Here is a 19,568-nt window from a genome sequence, read left to right as displayed (position 1 = left end):
GCAGTAAGTTCAACTTTTGCGAAGCAATAAATTGTTGAAGTCTTTGCGAGGCGTTAATATTGTTTTAGAGCAAGTAAAACTTACTCCTCTTTGCGTTATAAATTTGTAAGCTGAAAATCATACATGTTACTGTTAGAATAAAAAAAATTACATACAGGTGATAATTATGAATACAATACAATAGCTTCACCAAATCTGTCAATACACTTGTCAACCAGCTCTAACAATTGAGAGGCTGCATGGTCAATGTTCAGTAGCGGGTGTACAACGTCACCATGTTTGTCAGTGTATGAGAGGGTGTGGGCAGCATTGACGTGAAGTGGACTGGATAGCAACTGTTGGGCCAACTGTAATTGAAATACAATAGGAAGTAATTTAAAATCTTCCATTTCAGCATTTGAATACTAATTACCTGAACACTGAGAGGGCATTTGTGCTCTACGGAATATTTCAATATTTCTATCATGTGTTGTGGAAAATGGCAGCTATTAGCATAATTGAGTAGGTCACTGTTCCAAGTTTGGAAAGCTCCTTCACTATTGAAGTTCACAGTAAAACCTATATGGGGAGAAAACAACATGAAGTTCGATATTTTCTCCAAAAGACTGTATTATCTTAACAGCGATATATATGTATGCAAGTACTTGTCTTCTTGTTCTATTCAGGTGACAGCCCATACTCGTAGTGCTTATGGACTCCTGATTCAGGTCAGCTTAAAAATCTCAAATACGCAATGCAACTTGGCATGAACATATCTAAGGGTTCAGGAACAGAATATTCTTTACCGAACCTTTAACAATGACAGCATTATCAGTAAATGGATCCAATCCTGATAGCCATCCCAAGTAAATGTTCTCGAGGTAGCTCTCTTGTTCTCTAGATAATCGAGTCACTGCCCAGGCGGTCTCAGCTTGTGGCTTAATCGTGGATAGAAAATGGCTCTTATCTAAGCCACCATTTTCTGGTATAGCATTCAGTGTCACCCCAATTTGACCAGAGTCACTAATCTGAGCTGAGTATGCTGTCACAAAATCATTATTTATGTTAGTCAAATGTGAATTAGTGAAATCATCTGAAGACAGAACTCTTCCAACGGTGGGCAAGGCATTGTACAGCTACAAAAAAGAATTTCACATGACAGCAGTGAATAAATCAGAACTCTCGTAGAGGACAATAAAGACGGGTGCGAATAAGAAAGGTCTCAAAACAAAATTGAAAGGACACCACAATACAAGAGGATAAAAATCTACATGTCCAACACAAACACAAAAGCACACTACCCAGTGGTGGATCCAAGGGAGGTGGTATACAAGGAGCATATGCCACAAACCATTGAAACAAAAATTCATATATACAAGATTGAGATACTCTAATAGAACAGTCAAATACTCTAATAGAACAAACACCACTTGCAAAACCATTATGACCAGATGCAAGTTTAGCCCTTTGCACACTAGCTGCCATACATATATATTGCAATTTAAATCCCTCTCTTCCTTGTTAAATCCTCTGCTACCACTACACACACACAACACACACACACACACACACACACACACAAACTAACTCACTCCAAGTTTCCTATCCAACATGTAGTAGAGTAGTTGAGATACATGTCCATGAGTAGTGGGAGAGCCAGTCTATACATAACAACAAACACTTACTGTACCTAACACTGACACACATAGTGATATACCTTCAGTATGGCTCTGTACGTCAATCCTTCTGTTGAGTGTAGCTTGACTCTAATAGGGAATGATGTACTATCTCCAGGGAGTGGACTAGATGTGGGGTCTGAATTTGCACTAACATTACTGGCCTGTATAGAAGAAATAGATCACATGATCTACTCCACACATACAACAGACATACACACACAGTCACGTACAAAATTAATATGGAAATCATGTACAGTACAGCACTAAGTCACACCAGTCTTTTATCATTCACATAAGATTTAATTTACATACAACTTCCCCTATTATAATTCTAATGCACCTTATAATTCTAATGTGAACAAACGTATTTAGGGAATTTTTGGTTGCTAGAAAAATTCAAATGGTAGTATGTGCCATATTGTCTTGAATTATGACCCAGAGCCAGGCATAATAATCCTTTTAAGCAGCTTTTCATCCCAGCACTAAATGAGACCAGTGTTTATATGCAGGCTCAGCATTTGGGATTGACTACATAGTCATACCACAGTGTTATACTATGCTTGATGTGTAATTCACAGATTCAAGCTTACAAGAAGTCTATAAAATTTTTTCACTAGACACATGATGGTGTATATACAGTGACTAAACAACACCAGGTGTTTACACAAAACTGGCCATAATTAGAGGTAATACGGTATTATTATTATTAACATTGTTTATGGCTTATTTGTAGTTCATGTGTGCACACACAGGTCACCTTCAAGATTGATGTCCATTTCTCATCACTCATGCCCTGCCAGTCACACACCTCCATCATACGAGCCTCACGGCTCCTCAGCACACTGCCATACTTGACCAGTATCTCACCTAAACCAATACCACAGTAATACTACAGTTATATTGTGGGACCACAGGCATGGCAAAGTATAGCATTCCTTGCTTTCAAAAACCATTTGTCAGTCGTATTAGTAACTAGTTAACATCAGCAGGCTATATCTGTCACTATAAGGATTATTAAAGGCCTTCTGAAAGCTTATGCTTGCGTTTTGCAAACTTTTCTTGATTTCCTTGCTGTAATTGATGGCTAGTCTCAATGGCAGATCCAGGATGGGACATTTGGGGCAAATGCCCCCCCCCCTTCACCTTGTGGAAGAGCCAGCAATACTTCTGATTAAAAATGTAATTACTAAACTTTGTGTCAGTACATGAAACTCATGAAGTTATGCACATTTTACTAGCATTTATTACAAATTTGCCTGCAACTAAAGCAAACCAAAGTCAAGCTAGCTGTGAAACATCCACCCAGCACCTAAGCGCCTCTAATAATAATTATTGTGTAGCTGTTGTTTAAGACATTCAGAGCCTTCACAACAGCTTTTAAGACTTCACAACCATCTGCAAAGGCCAAAATGGCAAAACTCAACAGTGAGATACTACTAAGAGGGGATTATTTGCTGCTTCAAAAATGCAGTAACTAAGAAGCCGGAAAATCTGGCTCTCCCTAACCACCTACAATTTAGCCTGTTTGTGCCCCTCCCCTTGCCAGCTCCTGGATCCGCCCCTGAGTCTTTCTCACATATGATCAGTAAAGCAATAATGAACTTTTGCAGCGGAAAGTGATGTGGGCAGTGCTAAGTAACAGCTTAAGATATCTTTCAATAAGTAGGTAAAATAAATTTAAGATTAGACCTTCATACAAATCACAAGAAAAAATTAACAAGCATGCCACCTTGAAAGATCACCCATCTTAGTAAAATGCAGTAAATGGTACAATTTCTCACTAGGGTCACTTATCTGGTTATATATGTACATGGAATAACAGTTTTCCATTAAATATTTATACCCCAAATATACGAAGGATAAAACACCCACTGCTCTTACTTAGGCAATCTGATGTTTCAGTGGTTGATTCAGTGGTTGCAGCTGTATCCACAATCTCTCCATCTGCAGCCCCTCCTTCTTCTCCACCATCCTTAGCCACTTCCACTTCTTTTGCACTATCCTCTTCTCCTCCCCCACCTCCTCCACCATTCTCACCATCTTCATAATGCTCCTTCAACTTTTCCTCCTCCGTGTCAACTTGCTCAATCTCTCCATCATCAGGCTCCTTCCTTGCAATGATACTGTTGAATGGAACCGACTCTGTGTCCACCTGTTTGCTAGTATCACCAGTTTGCGACGTCTTCTGACTGGGGGGTACACTAGCTACTGTAGCACCAGGGACTGACTCGTATTTGACGTGCTTTATAAATAGGTTGGCTCCTGGTCGGCTGTCAAAGTTGTCATCTGGGTCAACAGTGTCCTTGAAAAATGTTGTGAACCAACCTGTAACAAGTGCAGAATATATACTGACTGCATTGGAAATCACCACATAGAAACCAAACTCTGAAACTCAGGGAAATCTCACTTAGCAGTTACATGTCTAACAAGACTAGATCATAGTGACTGTGTCAAGTAGGTCCCAAACTTAGCTAAGGTGTACTTCATAGTTTGTCTTTTGCAGGTTGGTCAAATGTTGATGTCAGTTTGAAAGTTTAACACATTTGTACATTAGGCACGTGTGCACACCTGCTATTGTACAACACTCACCCGGTCTAGCATAATGTGCTATCACAGTGAAGGCTTTACACTGCTCATCATAGGTACACTGCTTCTTGGCATTGTTTAGTCCATACACTGATAAGACACACCCCCAACTAGCTCTAGTCCGAGGACACTTGTAGTCATAGCGACCATGAAAGTCAGCATTGGGGATCATCTCATATTCAACAACTACACAACAAATATGTGAGTTAATGAGCAGTATCAAACAATTTATAAGTCTCAAATATAAGAGTGGAATATTTTTGAGGGGAACATTTCATGATTTTTCACGAATGACATTTCAAAATTCTTACTTGCTAGTTAGTTGTTTAGTACACTATTATAGACTGATGGTATCAGTGATGGGTGATATTTTAGCTCTTGCATTATAGTGAGATCACTCATTTTGCAAAAATTTCTACCAACATAAATAACCCATTACACAGTATAAGTACGCAGAAGAGCTTTATTGTGTTTGGGCTCAGTAAGGCTTTAAAATTTACCAATCATGTCTTGTGATATACGCATATAAATTCATCCATATTTACAAAAGCTTTCACTACACACATGCTACACACACACCTTTCACACCCTGGTCATTATCCACATGGCTGGTTGGTGCAGGTGTTGCAACTGCTCCAAGATCAGTTTGTATACCATGAAATGCACCCTGTATCACAGCAAGTTCTTTCTGGTTTTCATGCAACATTGTCAACACCCCAGCCACCTTTGGCTCATGCTTGGTGGGGATATCTCCTGTAAGCAATGGAGCAAAAAACTTCTCCGTAAATTCTTGTATATTTCTCCTAGCATTGTAGCCAGAACACTTCCCTAGAGGAGTACAGGTAGCCAGTTGTACTCCATCAGTAACACAATCTTCTGAAGAGGTGCAGAGAGGCTCTTCATATTGCAAGGATAGCACATTCAATAGTTTAAGAGTGCCTGTTACATCGATGATGAATTGGTCTTGTGAGACGTTGGTCAATTGGATAGATCCAAAAGATGAGGTAGACAATTGTACAAGTAGCTGACACAAATTGGCACACATCTGAGAATTGAATATTTCAAAAATTCTAAGGTATGCATTTACAATTACATAAATAAAAGAAAATCCCAACATGAATCCTATATGTACAGTACATACAGCATACGGACTCACACACATACTAACAAAGTGAAACTACGTATGTATACCAAGTCCCTTATTCACACATACACTACACATATATTTCAGGTGTACGTACGTACCTTAATCCTGTTCTCAAAAGACGTTTTCTTAACTTCTTGTACATCGAACTTATTACCACTCTCAATAGCAATGACCACTGACTTGGGTTCAGAGAATGTCAGTTGACCTTGTCCTTCAGTCTCTATAGTACAATATCCTCTTAGCTGTAACAGAACCATATATGATGTATTGTATGTCTTCAGTTGGTGGGAGAAAACACTTCCAAAGTAACACGTGAAACATTATCATGAAACATTAAAGGAAACACTTATGGTGTAAATGAGTCATGTAGCTCACTGATTATACACACAGTTTTACAGTAGAGAATTCAGCACCTTGACTAGCACAACAAATTCAACTACAGCTACACATGTTGTATGAAAATATTATGCAAACATTATCAAAAAGTTACATATCATATGCTACACTGTATAAATATTGTACAGTTAACATGTATCGTAGTACAATGTGTGCAGTAGCAGGACAAATAGAAACTTGAGTAACTACGTATCAAACTCCCAATCAAGTTAAATGTACATGTTTTAAACTAAATGCTTGTGAGCATGTTGAATTCTGTGAACAAGCAGTTACATACTGAAAAGTTAGAAAGTTCGGAGCCAGATTTACACCTTAATACCACCATATAACCATGAGCTAACACTACCATATTACTAGCTGTTTGTATAACTGTAAAACTATTCACCTCATGATTCAACCACAAAAATTTTCCCCCACAAAATATTCTGCATCATAACATCACACTTTGACTAAATTCACAAACGTGAGACTATTGTGAGTAGATGTATTTCTTTTGTAAATCTTGGGACCACGGTAGGACGATTAATACAAACAACTTGCATGTTTGAGAAACTATGCATCTTATATTTAAGAAGTGACCTATACAATGCTATGGGTATGTATATGAAGACATAATATTAGGGTATTGGTAGAGTGGTACTTTTCTGCAAGTTTGTCAACCACAAATTCTACACATATTCACCAACCCACTAAATCTACAACCTACATTAGCTAAATTTATTTACTAAATACCTTCACAATGTTATTTATCTTGAGTCTTTTTAACAACGTAATCTCTTTGATAAGCTTCAGATTAGCTTGTTTGTAGCACTGGCTCCTCATGTCTCCGTTACGGTCATATTTCAAACACCACCGAACACTGGTCACCTTCGGGGAGACCCAATGTAATATAATATGTTCATCATTGTATACTCCAGTCACTGACTCATAGAACAAGTCCAACTGTGCTACAGCAGTCTTTGGTATCAACACATGTAATATTTCTTCACAGGCTAGTAAGTTTGATTCAGATATTATCAGTTCACCAGGGACCTGCTCACAAATAATTGAATTGAAAGGATTATCTGGTAAAGAATCATACACAACTCCATGGGTGGTTAGAAACTCTTTACATTTCGTTTCTATAGTAGTTTGTTGTGTTAGTACGTCCTTTATCAAGCTGTTTAGCTCTTCTGAGAGTTCATCGAGTCTGTTTTGTACTGCGTCTACATCCGGAGGGCTGGAAATTGAATCATGTAACAGAGACAGTCTTCCTAATAAATATTCTTCAGATACATCCTCTCCTAGACCTCTCCATAATACCAGTACTATTAGCAGCAGCGGAAACACCGCCATTCCGCTTAGTGCTATCTTCGCTCGAGTGCTGTATCCATAGTTATTCGCATTTAGCGGTTTTCTTCCCATTTGGCAGGAGATCCACCCTACGTAACGTAACTATACACAAAGTTGATGTTGGAAATCCAAACATTAGACAAAACAAACTTACAACTCCTCTTCAAGTAATGCGCGCAAGCTTTTACAATTTTTATTGAGCGCTTGTAGAAAACTAATGATGGACACGCCTAAACAGCAGCTAAAATCAGAACATATCTGGGCGCAGTTTTCAGCTGAAGACTTTGACGCCAAGCAGTGGGTTAACAATGCTCTGAAGACACGTAAAGACAAAGAACCGGACACCAGCGTAGATGTGAGTTGTAGGTCTTAGTAACGCTGCGCGTTAATTGAAATAACAATGCAATCTTTTAGTATGTGCTCTAAACAATGCTCCATATTTACAGGCACAAGCATCTACACTGATACTGAAGCTACAGCTGTTAATACAGGTAAGATAGTGTGTGCTAGGTGTATGTATGTATGTATGTATGTATGTCAATTATTAGCTATATAGTATGTCTGTGTATGTAATGTTTCTTAAACATTTATCTATACTGGAAATAGCAAATGTGTAGGTAATCTGAAAACAGTTCAGTTCAGTGGATGTGTATAATATTAAAGCTAAACACTTGCATGAAATTTGACCCTTCAGTGATGCTGCACACTCAGCCAATGTGTACAAACTTACTGGATGTTTTTTGCATAGCTGTTAACTGGGTGTTGAGTATTACTACACAAAACTGAGTATTTAGCACATGTTGTTCTGTGTATCATAGCTTATCTGCTTGTGATAGTGTGGTTACATTGCATTGTAGACTTGTGTGTGTTGTCAAGAGTTGATATTATGGAGTCATGGTATTGTCCAATAGGAGGTGAACAATTCACTGGAGGAGTTCAGTAATCAGATGGTCCAGAATATACCAAAGTGTGTTCAGTGTGTATGTGGGTCTGTCATCAGTTATTTTATAACTGCAACGTACATGTGTTCTCTTGTGTGGGTATACATATTGTACATGCATTGCATTAGAAATTTCATTATACAATGTTATACAGACTGTAGTTAGTTCATATTACATCATCTAGGGTCACTAAAGACATCACAACAGTCAAACAAGAAGCTACCTTGCTCAGTGAACAGATGCAGTTAGTGAAGGAGGACATCACCAGAGTGAGTAATCATGTTATAGAGACAGTTTTACACGTGTACTAGCGGGTATTGTTGAACTCTTATGCTATCTGTAATAAGAGCCTCCAGGCTAATACAGTATACGAAACTCAGGTCAATACGTGTATAACAGTTTCCCGTCTTGTAGATCCATGATATATTAAGGCCACTTTCTGTGTGTATGTCTGTGTGTGTGTGTGTGTAAAGTACATGTGCATGTCTTTATAGGTGGAGAGTAACACTGCCCAGTCAATGCAGAGACTTGTAGAACTGGATCGAGTCAAGACGAGGATGCAGTTATCAGCTAAAGCCCTTCAAGTGTGTAATCGTTTGTGTAGTGTGTGTGTAGGTTGGGGGAGGGGGTGTAGTGAGCATCTGTACTCTACTGCCTTGAATGGTAAAACTTACAACCACAGTCCATAGTATTCATAACACTTTCACAAGTGTTAAGTGTTTTCTAAATCTTTTGAGACTTTTCTTTGCTTGAGTGGAGGAATAATAAATATAGAGGCTGATGTTATAAACAACTGTTTATGTGTTCTTACATATCAGAGAGGCCTGCATGTGCATTGCAGCTATTCTAACTATGATTGCCACACATGCACTTGTAGTAGAATCCCTACATGGTACCATTGTGACTGTGTGCTTTAGAGGAGTGCATGGTATGTATGCAAGCAGCTTAAAGGAATTATTTTCAATACAACCGCTTTGTTTTGATCTGTTTATGATGTTTGCATGTCAGGTGTATGATCTCTTGAGGATTATCTGTCTGACAACTTGTAGGGTACAGGCATACAATCAAGCCTACACTGTATAGCATTTCTGCTGAAATGATTCTGAGTTTCTACAAAAAATTCATTGTTAATGCTATCTGACAACAAGAGTGCTAAAGCCTATTACAGTAAATTATTAGAATGATCAATTTTGCTTGGAGATGTGGATTTTGGTGTGAGCTGATCAACAGGTAGTGCAGTAGAACGTACACCTTCTGAACTGCAGGCAATGAGAAAAGGTTCAATTTTGTTGCATTTTTAAATTCTCTAATAGAACATACACCACAATTGAAATACATGTACTCTAATTGAACGGTTGGTTCAAATTTGGGTAAACCAGCTGTATATAGCTAATGTGTGCAGATAAAGTATTTATGGTATTTTAAAGTGTTTACAGGAAGGCTTTCCAATTTGTTTTGGTACTTTCCATTGCTGTTATCCCTACTAGGATGAGTTTTGTGTGTGTTGTGTATGTTACCCTAACATAAACAATAAATCTTTTGATTCTGTAAGTTGCTATTGTTCTCTTTTGTATTGTAGGAGGTTGACAATTGGAGTACACTGTCCTCTGATGTTGATGAAGTGTTTGCTAGTCAAGATGTCAGCAGGATTGCTGCCAAGCTGGCTGGAATGAAGCAGAGTTTGGTGAGCAAGAAATGTGTCTCTTAGCTTATGTAGTCAAGCCCAGGGTTCTAGTACATAATTTGGAGACAGCTTAGGTGTTATTAATACAGCGGGAATTCAAATTTATATACCTGTGAATGATTTGTAGCATGAGCAAAGTAGCTTAAGGAAATATAATATTAATTGTTACTGACTGTTCGATTGTGGTATGCCAGTAAATCGGTTATATGAATGTTGGGGATTTTGTGCTAATACAAGTAAATTCACAAAATATAATGTAGCTGAATTGAACAGAAATTATGTACTGGGTTGTATGTACATGTCTTGTTTAACTGATTGTAGCTCACCATTTGTTAAAACTGTAACAACCAAACTTTTACAGGTGTACTCCGTTCTATTGTATTTAAAGTGCAATTGCAATGTAATTTTGGTACTTTTAAAAGTAGTAATGTGATTAATGTGTCTGGGTTGTGTGGTAGGGGTGGTGGGAAGGCTGCTTATAGGAACAAGAAATGGAGGGAAAAGATGTACGTGTGGTAGTGGCAGATGGGGCTCTCTATTTACTGCATTAGCTATAGCACAAGTGTCTAGCTGTCTGCTGCAGTTTAGACTCTTCACATCCTTGCATAGATTTACATGGCTCCATACGAGCACAAAACACAGACCTGGGAGTATAGTTTATGTAATATTGCGTGAAAAGGAATATTATGTAGTAGTACTAGTACACGACATTTTCCTACTGTATATTCTATTAGAGTGGTTTATGTATCTACAGCAAGTGCTTCATGATGTTGCTGACTATGAGGATAGGAGGCATTATTTAGAAACTCTGAAGGATAGACTTGAAGCATTAGTGGCTCCCAAACTAATAGCAGCTATCAATGGCCATTCATCAGGTCTGTATGTGATTGTGGTATGTATGTATGTCCAGGAGTCTTTAGTGTTTAGTGCAGTGTGTGTGTGTGTGTGCGTGCGTGCGTGCGTGTGTGTGTGTGTATGTATGTATGTGTACATACATGCATGTACGTACGTACATGTACATGCATGCGTATGTATGTATGTACTGTATGTGTGCATGCATGTGTGTGCTTGTCAATATAAAGGTATGCTTGTTATTTCTTTGCTTTGTTAACTTCAGCTGAGGCAAAGCTCTATGTGTCAGTGTTTGTCAACATGGACAGAAGTGCTCAGTTACAATCCTACTACACTCAGTGTCATAAGGTAACCAGTCACACACTACACTAGTGGTACAGTCATGTACTACAGTACCACTGTTGTAGACTTGAGATATGAAAGTATGACAAGAGTTTGTCAAACATTGTGATAGAATAGTCATTCCATCAGTCAAGCCATACTGTAGCTTGTAAAGTTTTCTATGCACATTTAGATGTACTGTATGTAACTTCTTTAAGGTGAAGTTGCCATAGTAATTTGAGGAACACTGCAGCCCTTTAAGGAGTACAGATTTATATTAACTGTTAGCTTTGTATCCTCTAACACAGAAGGTGATATGCATGGGCGTGTACTGTTGTTTGGACTCACAAGTAGTTCACCAACGTTGACTAACAGTACATGAATGTTCATGAACATTGATGAATTACTACAAAATCTTTGATTTACGTATTAACATGTATACTCTGTTCATTTTAACTGTATGATGGCCTCTTCATTTCACTGGATCATAGACTTGTACAACTTAACCGTGTACTATGGGATAGTGTTGCTATGTGAAGTGCACGTTCTGTAAGTGACCATTGTTTCCCCTCACATTACAGAACAACATTGTCAAGTTATGGAGTGGTCATTGTGGTAGGGCAGCTGCTGGTGGACTCAGTCAAGCACTGGCAACTTCTTATGATGAGCTGCTCTCCAAATGGCACACTGAGGTAGGACCATACAGATGACAAAATCACTTACAGTGTAGAATGCTTTAAAAGAAAACAACCATTGTCTTGTCAGACATATATATGTGAGGTCAGCAGGTGAAGGCCACAACCATTTTCAAAAATACAGTTTATAACGGAAGGGGTTTGGTGGGTTAGTCACTTGTATGTTAGCTGATGGCCAAAAGCCCACAAAATGTTAAACTTCACAAGTAATCTACCCAAATTTATTGTTGTGCTTACCTGATCCAAGTACAATAGACCCTCAGTTATCCGACCCTCGTTTATCAGAGCAACTGTTCTGTTAAAGTGTTTTTAGTGCAGGTGTATGTTCTATTAGAGTATTTCAACTGAGTATTGTATATAAATGTATGGCTTCAGTTATCTGAACAGTTCAGTTATCTGAACACTTTTATCATTGCCCGAGATCATTTTGGTTCAGATAACTGAGTATCCACTGTATTTGTTTCTAACTTAATCCTAGCTTTTCACAGAAGTATTCCTTTTGAACCCAAACCTCGCAAATGGCAGACTAAATAGTTGCTAAGTGTTTCTGTGATGCACACTACAATATTCATCATATGCAAACCCTCTGTACTGTACAATATACATGTATGTATTGCAAGTAAGGTTGTTGAAGTTCGATCACTATGTACTGTTTATTCATACGCTCAAGTGTTGTTTAGAACCAATACACTATAGTTGACTGTAAGTGAATTACATTGTACCTCTCTTCCCTCCTCCAGTACATGTGGTGTAGACAGGTGTTCATATCTCCGTTGAAGCTATTGACAGGGGTTTTCACTGAAGCCATACTTGTGCTTGATCCTCCACCTACAAGATGTCTGTCAACTGCTATTGATACTAGTAGTGACCCCATCAGTACTTTAATATCCATGAGACAGGTGTGTGCTGTTTGACAGTGTATACTGCATGTATGTTATGTGTGTATGGTGTGTGTACTGTATGTGAAGAATACATGCATTTGTATGCAGTATGTTTGAGCGATAAGACCTTCATTATCTGAACACCTGTGTTCAGTCACATAAGTATTCAGATAGTGTAGCAAACTTACTCTATTGACAAAATACTCTAATAGAACAGTCATTGCTTATTATCACTAGGATTTAGTTAACTGAGACATGGATAATTGAGATCCTAGTATGCTGGGTGTAGTGTGCATTTGTCATGTGCAGTGATCCATCTGAGTGTATGTAGTGATGTGTATTGCATTGTGCAATTCAGTACATTTAAGCTATACCATTTTTGTACTACAGGCAGCTCTACGTTTCATTAAAGGATTAGAGGGAACAGTAGCAAGTGTTGAAGGTGAGGTCAGTGTCCCCCACTGAGGTAGTGTTATTGTTTCTGTCACAGGAAAGGAACTTGAGTTGCTCTACCCATTAATGTTGTCCATACATACTCCATACTCTCAAGCCTTATTACGCTATCCTGCACTGGAACAACAACAACTAGCAAAGAAGTTACAAGATATTAAAATTGTATGACTGTGTGTCAGTATTGTATATTGTGTGTGTTGCATATATACAGTGCAACCCCTGTACTCTGAAATTAGGATATCTTGATAATCCGGACACTTGTCCGTGGTCCCATTTGTATTCCAGAGTACATGCATTTAGATGACACTTAAATAATGACATAGCATGTTCCAAGGTAGAAGGGTTTGTACATGTAGACATATGCATACAGTATGTATACATACGTTTACATTAATGAGTGTGTGTAATATTCCCTATAGTCCTTCCAGGGTCTGTATGATACAGTGAGCTGTTTACTGGACTCTGTGCCCAAAGTGTTTGCAATTGGAAATGAGGTGTGTAGCGTTCACTACTCATGGGGTTAGGGTAACAATATTATGTATCTCATTATGCAGGCTGTGGATCACTGTGTGCAGCTGACAGAGGGGTGGGGCTTAACTGCTCTGCAAGGTGTACTAGAGGTGTGGCTCAAATTATCACTCTGTACACTGTTAACAATAAATGTATCTCCAGACATACTTCAGTTCATACTTCAACAAGTTCACTAGTGTGTTGTCAGAGCTGAGGAAGTTGTGTGGGCTGGATGGCTGTGTTGATAAGGTGTCCATTAGTGATGTGAAGGACATTCCCGACTCCCACGAGGAATGGGTGGAGTTTCAGCTAGCCTTCCAACTGATACAATGTTGTGGTGAGAAATGGTACTATAAGGACCATTGTTATTGATGTTGAATACCCATAAACACAGCATGTGACCACTTGGCAATGAACAGTTCAGTGGTCACAGAACTAGTGTATAGCTAGCTGAGGGGTTGCAGATTGGCAGCAATCCATGTTGAAATTTATTGTAGCTCGATCAAAATGGCATTATAGAATTTTTTGAGGGTAAAATTTTTTGCAGATTGCCACCTTGCAAACTTTCGAGGAGGAAAAGTTTTAATTCTTAAGGAATTTTAGCTACGTATACGGTATCCTGTTATGAGACTTTAGAACTATTTGTTCATATGTATGTATAGTGTACACTATGCTTTCTCTCACAGGCGAGATGATGATACATTGTGACAGACTGAAGGATCACGTGATCACTAGTCTCAGCAGTTGCTCTTCTCACTTACACACCCCCTTATCCCCTGCTAGTCCATTTGGATCACATGACTACCTCTCTGGGAGGTCTCCAGGAGAAAGGAACAAGCTAATGGAGTTGTTATCACAAGTGGAGAATAGTAAGTGTTGTTGTGTGCCAGTTACAATGTCACACCGTACCATTACAGCTGATAGAGATCAGCTAATATTGAAGACGACTGATACACATATCAGCTCACTGAATGACAGTGCCCACAAGTTTGCATTTGACATCATCTTCATCCAACTGAAGACAAAACTAGAGGAAGTGCCAACAATGGAAGTGAGTTACTGTGATATAGGTCACAGGTTTTGTATATAATCCAGTCACGTACATCCTTTGCTCTTGAGGAGTAATTCACCATACACTAACATGACATAGTGTCAGTTACTGTATTTTTTATGTATATGTCCCTATAAATTTGGCCACACAAACTGGTCAGTGACTGATTTTGGTCTTGTTTTCACCTAATTTCTTATAGGTACTGTACGTACATACTGTAAACAGGTAAAGGTTTTATGCGTCGCTTTTCTATATTCAATTTGCATATCTACAAAAATAATGTGACTGCTCTATTAGAGTACTACCATCTGTACATGTGTTTGGATTATTATCCATTAGCTAACTGTGGTAAAGTGTTCCAAAGTCTATAATAAAATGGTTTACCTTAAATGTCTGTTTGGTGACTTGACAGCACAAATTCCACCTTTGAATTTTCAAAAATTATGTGTAATCTGCCAATTCTTTATCTACGATTTTTAATATATTGATACATCGTGTTTTGCAATGTATCAATCATGCACCCTGTGTAACAACATACTTGCATTATGAATTCAGATAAACCATACGAAAGTTCTGTGTGTATGCTATGAAAGATAATGAGAAACAGCATAGTAAGTGGGCCGGGTCATCCAGATTATCCGATTCACATTTTGTCCGGGTCAAGTTGGTCTTATCCACTTCATTGAATATCTGGGTCTGACCCGGATGAGATCACGTGTGACTAGAAGTTGACAAGCTCGATTGTATTGGTGGAAATACAGTTGTAAACACTCAAGAAACTTACGTGGAGCCACACCCACCATTCAGGAATATGCTTTGCTGTCTGTTCTGTGTATGTAGAGTCACATCCACTTATCGAAATCAAATCAGCTGTTCTCTGTGGGCTTGCATTTAGATCGGTGTTGCTACTTGAAATGTGGTAACTAACTTCGGGAAATTCTTAATTGCTGTTGCTGCATGTAGACTTATGTGTAGCCACACCCACTTAATGATAATACGTATGTTGAGCCACACCCACTTGATAACAATACGTATGTTGAGCCACACCCACTTGATAATACGTAGCTACTCACTTCTTGCAGACAATCCTTTCTATAGTGGCTAACTAATGTAACTTGTAATTTGTGGACTTTTAATATAGCTCTTGAGGCACGCCTCTATTTTAATTAAACCGGGTCAGATCTGGGTCCCATCCGGATAACTATTTGGGTCAGTGGGTCAAACAGGTCAACAGTACTGACCCACTTACAACATTGATGAGAAATACAATGTTTGAATTTTGAAGAAACACAAGTCTCAGGGATGAATGGGCTAATTTAGCTTTAAATAGTGATTCCACCCATCCACTTGTTTGTTTCTAATAAGACGAGACTGATTTAAGGATATGTGTCTTATTTTGTGATAATCACATGTTTAAGTTTCCTCTGTGTGTGTGGTAGTGCTGGGTGGTATGTACTAATGTGATGATATTGTTACTAAACTGGTACGGTAAACTAAATGTGTGGTACTGTGGAGATCAGGGTTTTGATAAGTATTTTGACTCTGAGCCAAACTGGCTCAACCCAGACATCTTCTGCTCCACTAGTAGTATACCACTGGACCAATCGGCTTATGTTTGATGTGTGTTAGTCACAACGTTGAACTAGTGCTGAGAAAATTGGAGCAGAAGTCATGAGTTGTGTGGGTCATTTTGTGTTCACACTGGGCCAATGGAGTGTCATATTGCCTTATCAAATACCCTGGTGGAGATGCCAAGCGGATTGAAATTATCATACTGTGCATGACACTACTATGTGTTTTAGTGTTATGTGTTTCAGTAGTCTGTTGATAACTCTTGTGTTGGATTGTTACAGGCCTGGGAATGTTATACACCCCCTCAGAGCCCCAGCAGAGCTATAATGGAGGACCTGCCAATGTTCAGTCTCTCTCCTCTACCATATATCACTGAGGTGAGGAGACATATTGTTGTGAAGATGTGTTTAACAGACTGTCCCCATACAAGCTATATTGTAAGAATTGCAAGACCATCTCTGTGGAATGTTTATTACACTGTGCTTTTTAAAAACTGTATAAAAGTAGTGTGTACCTAGCTGTTTGTACAGCTCATTTCACTAGGCTATTAAAATTACCGCATGAATAATATAGAAGCTAAAACTAAACAATGACAGATTTACTTATCACAACTCCAGCCCCAGTATTGGCTTCTCTTTTCATTGTTGTGCCATGCATGTACGTAGCTAGAATACCCTCCTAACTAATATATCCTGCCGTCTACAAGCACACATGAACTAGCTGATTTGACAAGTAACTTGATATGTCAACTACGTCCTACAACTGATTGATACAAATATTATAAGGAAAATTAGGAATTTTCAATTCAAGTAGGACTCATAGAAATATAAAGCAATGGAACAAGAGAGATCATCTGTAGCTGTGGTTCAGCATGTCCAGTAACACGTCACATACTGCCATGCTTTAGTCCATTCACACTTGTGTGAGAGAAAGGATACCATATTTATTAGGGTAAATGCCACACCTTGAATAGCAATTGATTTTGAACAGTGTGACATTAGATTGTAAAATTGTACATCATTCCTGCATATCAAGTAGTATGTAGTTGAGTTTGAATAGTGTTGATTTTGAACTAAGGTAATAAACACCACAGCATTTAACACATACAGTACCTGTCATGTGTTAATCCTTCAGATTACCAGTCACTTATGATGCTGTCTGAATGAACCTGGTTAAATGCTGACTCTTCATTTTGCAGATTGGTGATTACCTTTTAACACTCCCCCAACAACTGGAGCCATTCATGTCACATGATAACCCTTCCCTGGCTAGTGCTCTTAAAACTGGAAAACTACCAGCACTAGATTGTGAGTGTGTGTGCGTGCTTGCATGTACGTGTGTGTGTGTGTGTGTGTGTGTGTGTGTGTGTGTGTGTGTGTGTGTGTGTGTGTGTGTGTGTGTGTGTGTGTGTGTGTGTGTGTGTGTATTTGGTGTTGGTGTGCATGTGCGTGTGTGTGTGCTGATGTATATGTGTTAATGCATCTTTGTTCAACCAAGAGTAGCAGAGTAGCATTCCCTTTGTTGTTGTCCTTGGTGTTATGTTCCTCTGTTGAGTGCTTTGCTATTTTGTTTCACAGCAACAACAGTTGAAGATGTTGATAGTGAGGATCATCCTTCTTCCTTTTGGTTGGCAGCCATAGCTAAGGGTACCATGGATACCTACTCTACTAACATTCTCAAGATAAAGTCCATTACACAACATGCATCACGACAACTAGCAACGGATATTGGTTGGCTAGAATATAATGTTGAATGTTGTATTTTAACGTTTCCCTCCATTTTCAGCCTACCTTTGTAATGTATTGGCTGCATTGGGCCAATCAGCTAGCAGCACTCTAAGTCAAATGGAAGTATTGTTTAAAGCTGGAGAAGAAGAGTAAGTGATTGTACCTAACACTGATAGAGCAACATAAAATCATATCTTGTATCGTAAGCACTGTACCTGTACATGAGCTCTTTTATTAACTGTTATGTGCTGTTTAAATGGAATGCATGTTTACCCAATAGGAATAGTGAATTAAAAACTGTAATAATTGTTAGGTGAAATGACTAAAGTATAGCTAAGCTGAAGATAAAGCTTTATTTACTAATTATACCAAGAGTACTCTTGATTATATTAGCTATGTTAACCAGGAAAGATTTGCCAGCTAAAAATAATAAGAAATTGATTTTTGTTATAATGATAATTAACAAATAGTAATCCACTAACCACAAGAGAATTTGATCAAGGCATGCACTTCAGTAGTGTGGGCGTTTGAGGAGATTCGTATTGTCACTTAGTCTTGGCTGATGAGATGTCATTTTTGTCAGCATCATTGTTAATCAAGCTTTGATCCAGCTGATAGCAATTACAAATGTGGAATTCAAATGTTAGATTTCTCCACAATTCTAAACACTTAGAAGTTAGGCATGATACATTCTGTATAAATGTTTGGTTTGTGACGTTCATGAAAGTGTGGTCAATCAGGTTGGTCATGCCTGTAGTAGAAACTCAGAAATATACCATTCTCCGTGCTCTGTATTAGCCTGAGCTATGTTTTTTGGATGAGGTTTCGATTTTTGAGAATTGGTTTCATGGATAGTAGAGGATTCCATTTTATTTTGCCGAGGCTATTGATACCGATCATTGGTGTTGATAAATGCCATCTAAAGCTATTGACACCGATTGGCATAAACTTAGATAAAAATGTAGGAGAAAAAGAAACACAAAAATTTTACTAAACAGATCCCGACCTTTGGGATGCTACATATTCTCCAGTCCACCGTGCTAACTGTTCAACTACCAGTGTCAGCTACCGACTTATCTTCTATTCTACCTTATAAATGCGAGTTGAAAGGGATACTATATTTAAGAAGACCAGTGAAGTAGAAATCAAGGCTGAATCCGACCCTAAACCTAACATTAACACTGAAGTTAGCGATGTCTTTCACTATCTGTATGAAAGTGAGTTCGAGGCAAGCTAGGGTTGGAGGGAGCAAAGTGTTTATGGTCCCGGAGAAGGGTTGGCCTGGCTTCGCTGGGACAGTCGCTTTGCTCCCTGCGACCCTAACTTGCCTCAAGCTTATCCCTTCATGCAGCTAGTGTGTTAGATGCTTGAGTTGTTTGGTTGATGTCAATAGCTTTTGGTGGCGCTTATTGACACCGATGATCTGTATCAATAGCCACTGCATTTTTTTTCCATATAGCTGGCTAATTACACAAAGTTTTCAAACCTTGTCCAAAAAATTTGCCCCTGTATGAGAATTATATTGTTGTGATTATTTGCAGGTTTTATGAGTATGAAGAAGATGAATCAATTTCAAAAGACTTGTACACAAAACTGAAGAAAATTAGAATATGGGATGATGACTAGCTAATTGTTTAAAATACATGTTTACCAAAATTTAATATTACAATGATATAGACTATAGTTAGAATATATAATAATACCACATGTACACCATTATACATGTACGTGTGTCCATCTCAATATCAGTGGAGGTCTACTT

At 38.4% G+C, this 19,568-nt stretch overlaps 2 protein-coding genes across 2 annotated transcripts; one reads left to right on the top strand and one right to left on the bottom strand.

Annotated features, from left to right (window-relative positions):
- Positions 1 to 57: 57 nt before the first annotated feature.
- LOC136265718 (uncharacterized) lies at positions 58 to 7,313 on the bottom strand. The gene is made up of 11 exons (XM_066060628.1): positions 6,520 to 7,313; positions 5,490 to 5,633; positions 4,824 to 5,289; positions 4,248 to 4,430; positions 3,540 to 3,983; positions 2,416 to 2,525; positions 1,697 to 1,819; positions 1,572 to 1,640; positions 791 to 1,115; positions 413 to 558; positions 58 to 347 (listed from the first exon to the last, which is right to left on the bottom strand). Exons 1-11 carry the CDS (start codon positions 7,189 to 7,191, stop codon positions 165 to 167), a joined length of 2,865 nt encoding a protein of 954 aa, XP_065916700.1. The 5' UTR covers positions 7,192 to 7,313; the 3' UTR covers positions 58 to 164.
- A 15-nt stretch (positions 7,314 to 7,328) lies between these two features.
- On the top strand, positions 7,329 to 19,560 carry LOC136265719 (conserved oligomeric Golgi complex subunit 7-like). Its single transcript, XM_066060629.1, has 22 exons — positions 7,329 to 7,474; positions 7,566 to 7,610; positions 8,031 to 8,086; positions 8,245 to 8,329; positions 8,555 to 8,644; positions 9,640 to 9,744; positions 10,499 to 10,619; positions 10,862 to 10,944; positions 11,499 to 11,609; positions 12,353 to 12,511; positions 12,884 to 12,935; positions 12,984 to 13,108; positions 13,366 to 13,440; positions 13,501 to 13,566; positions 13,619 to 13,793; positions 14,143 to 14,325; positions 14,374 to 14,507; positions 16,361 to 16,456; positions 17,278 to 17,386; positions 17,657 to 17,809; positions 17,865 to 17,955; positions 19,348 to 19,560. The coding sequence occupies exons 1-22, from the start codon at positions 7,337 to 7,339 to the stop codon at positions 19,430 to 19,432; spliced, it is 2,337 nt and encodes a 778-aa protein (XP_065916701.1). The 5' UTR covers positions 7,329 to 7,336; the 3' UTR covers positions 19,433 to 19,560.
- The last annotated feature ends 8 nt before the right edge of the window (positions 19,561 to 19,568 follow it).

Source organism: Dysidea avara, chromosome 9 (genome assembly GCF_963678975.1).
Source record: "Dysidea avara chromosome 9, odDysAvar1.4, whole genome shotgun sequence".
Taxonomy (NCBI): domain Eukaryota; kingdom Metazoa; phylum Porifera; class Demospongiae; order Dictyoceratida; family Dysideidae; genus Dysidea; species Dysidea avara.
This window is presented reverse-complemented; position numbering and strand designations above follow the sequence as displayed.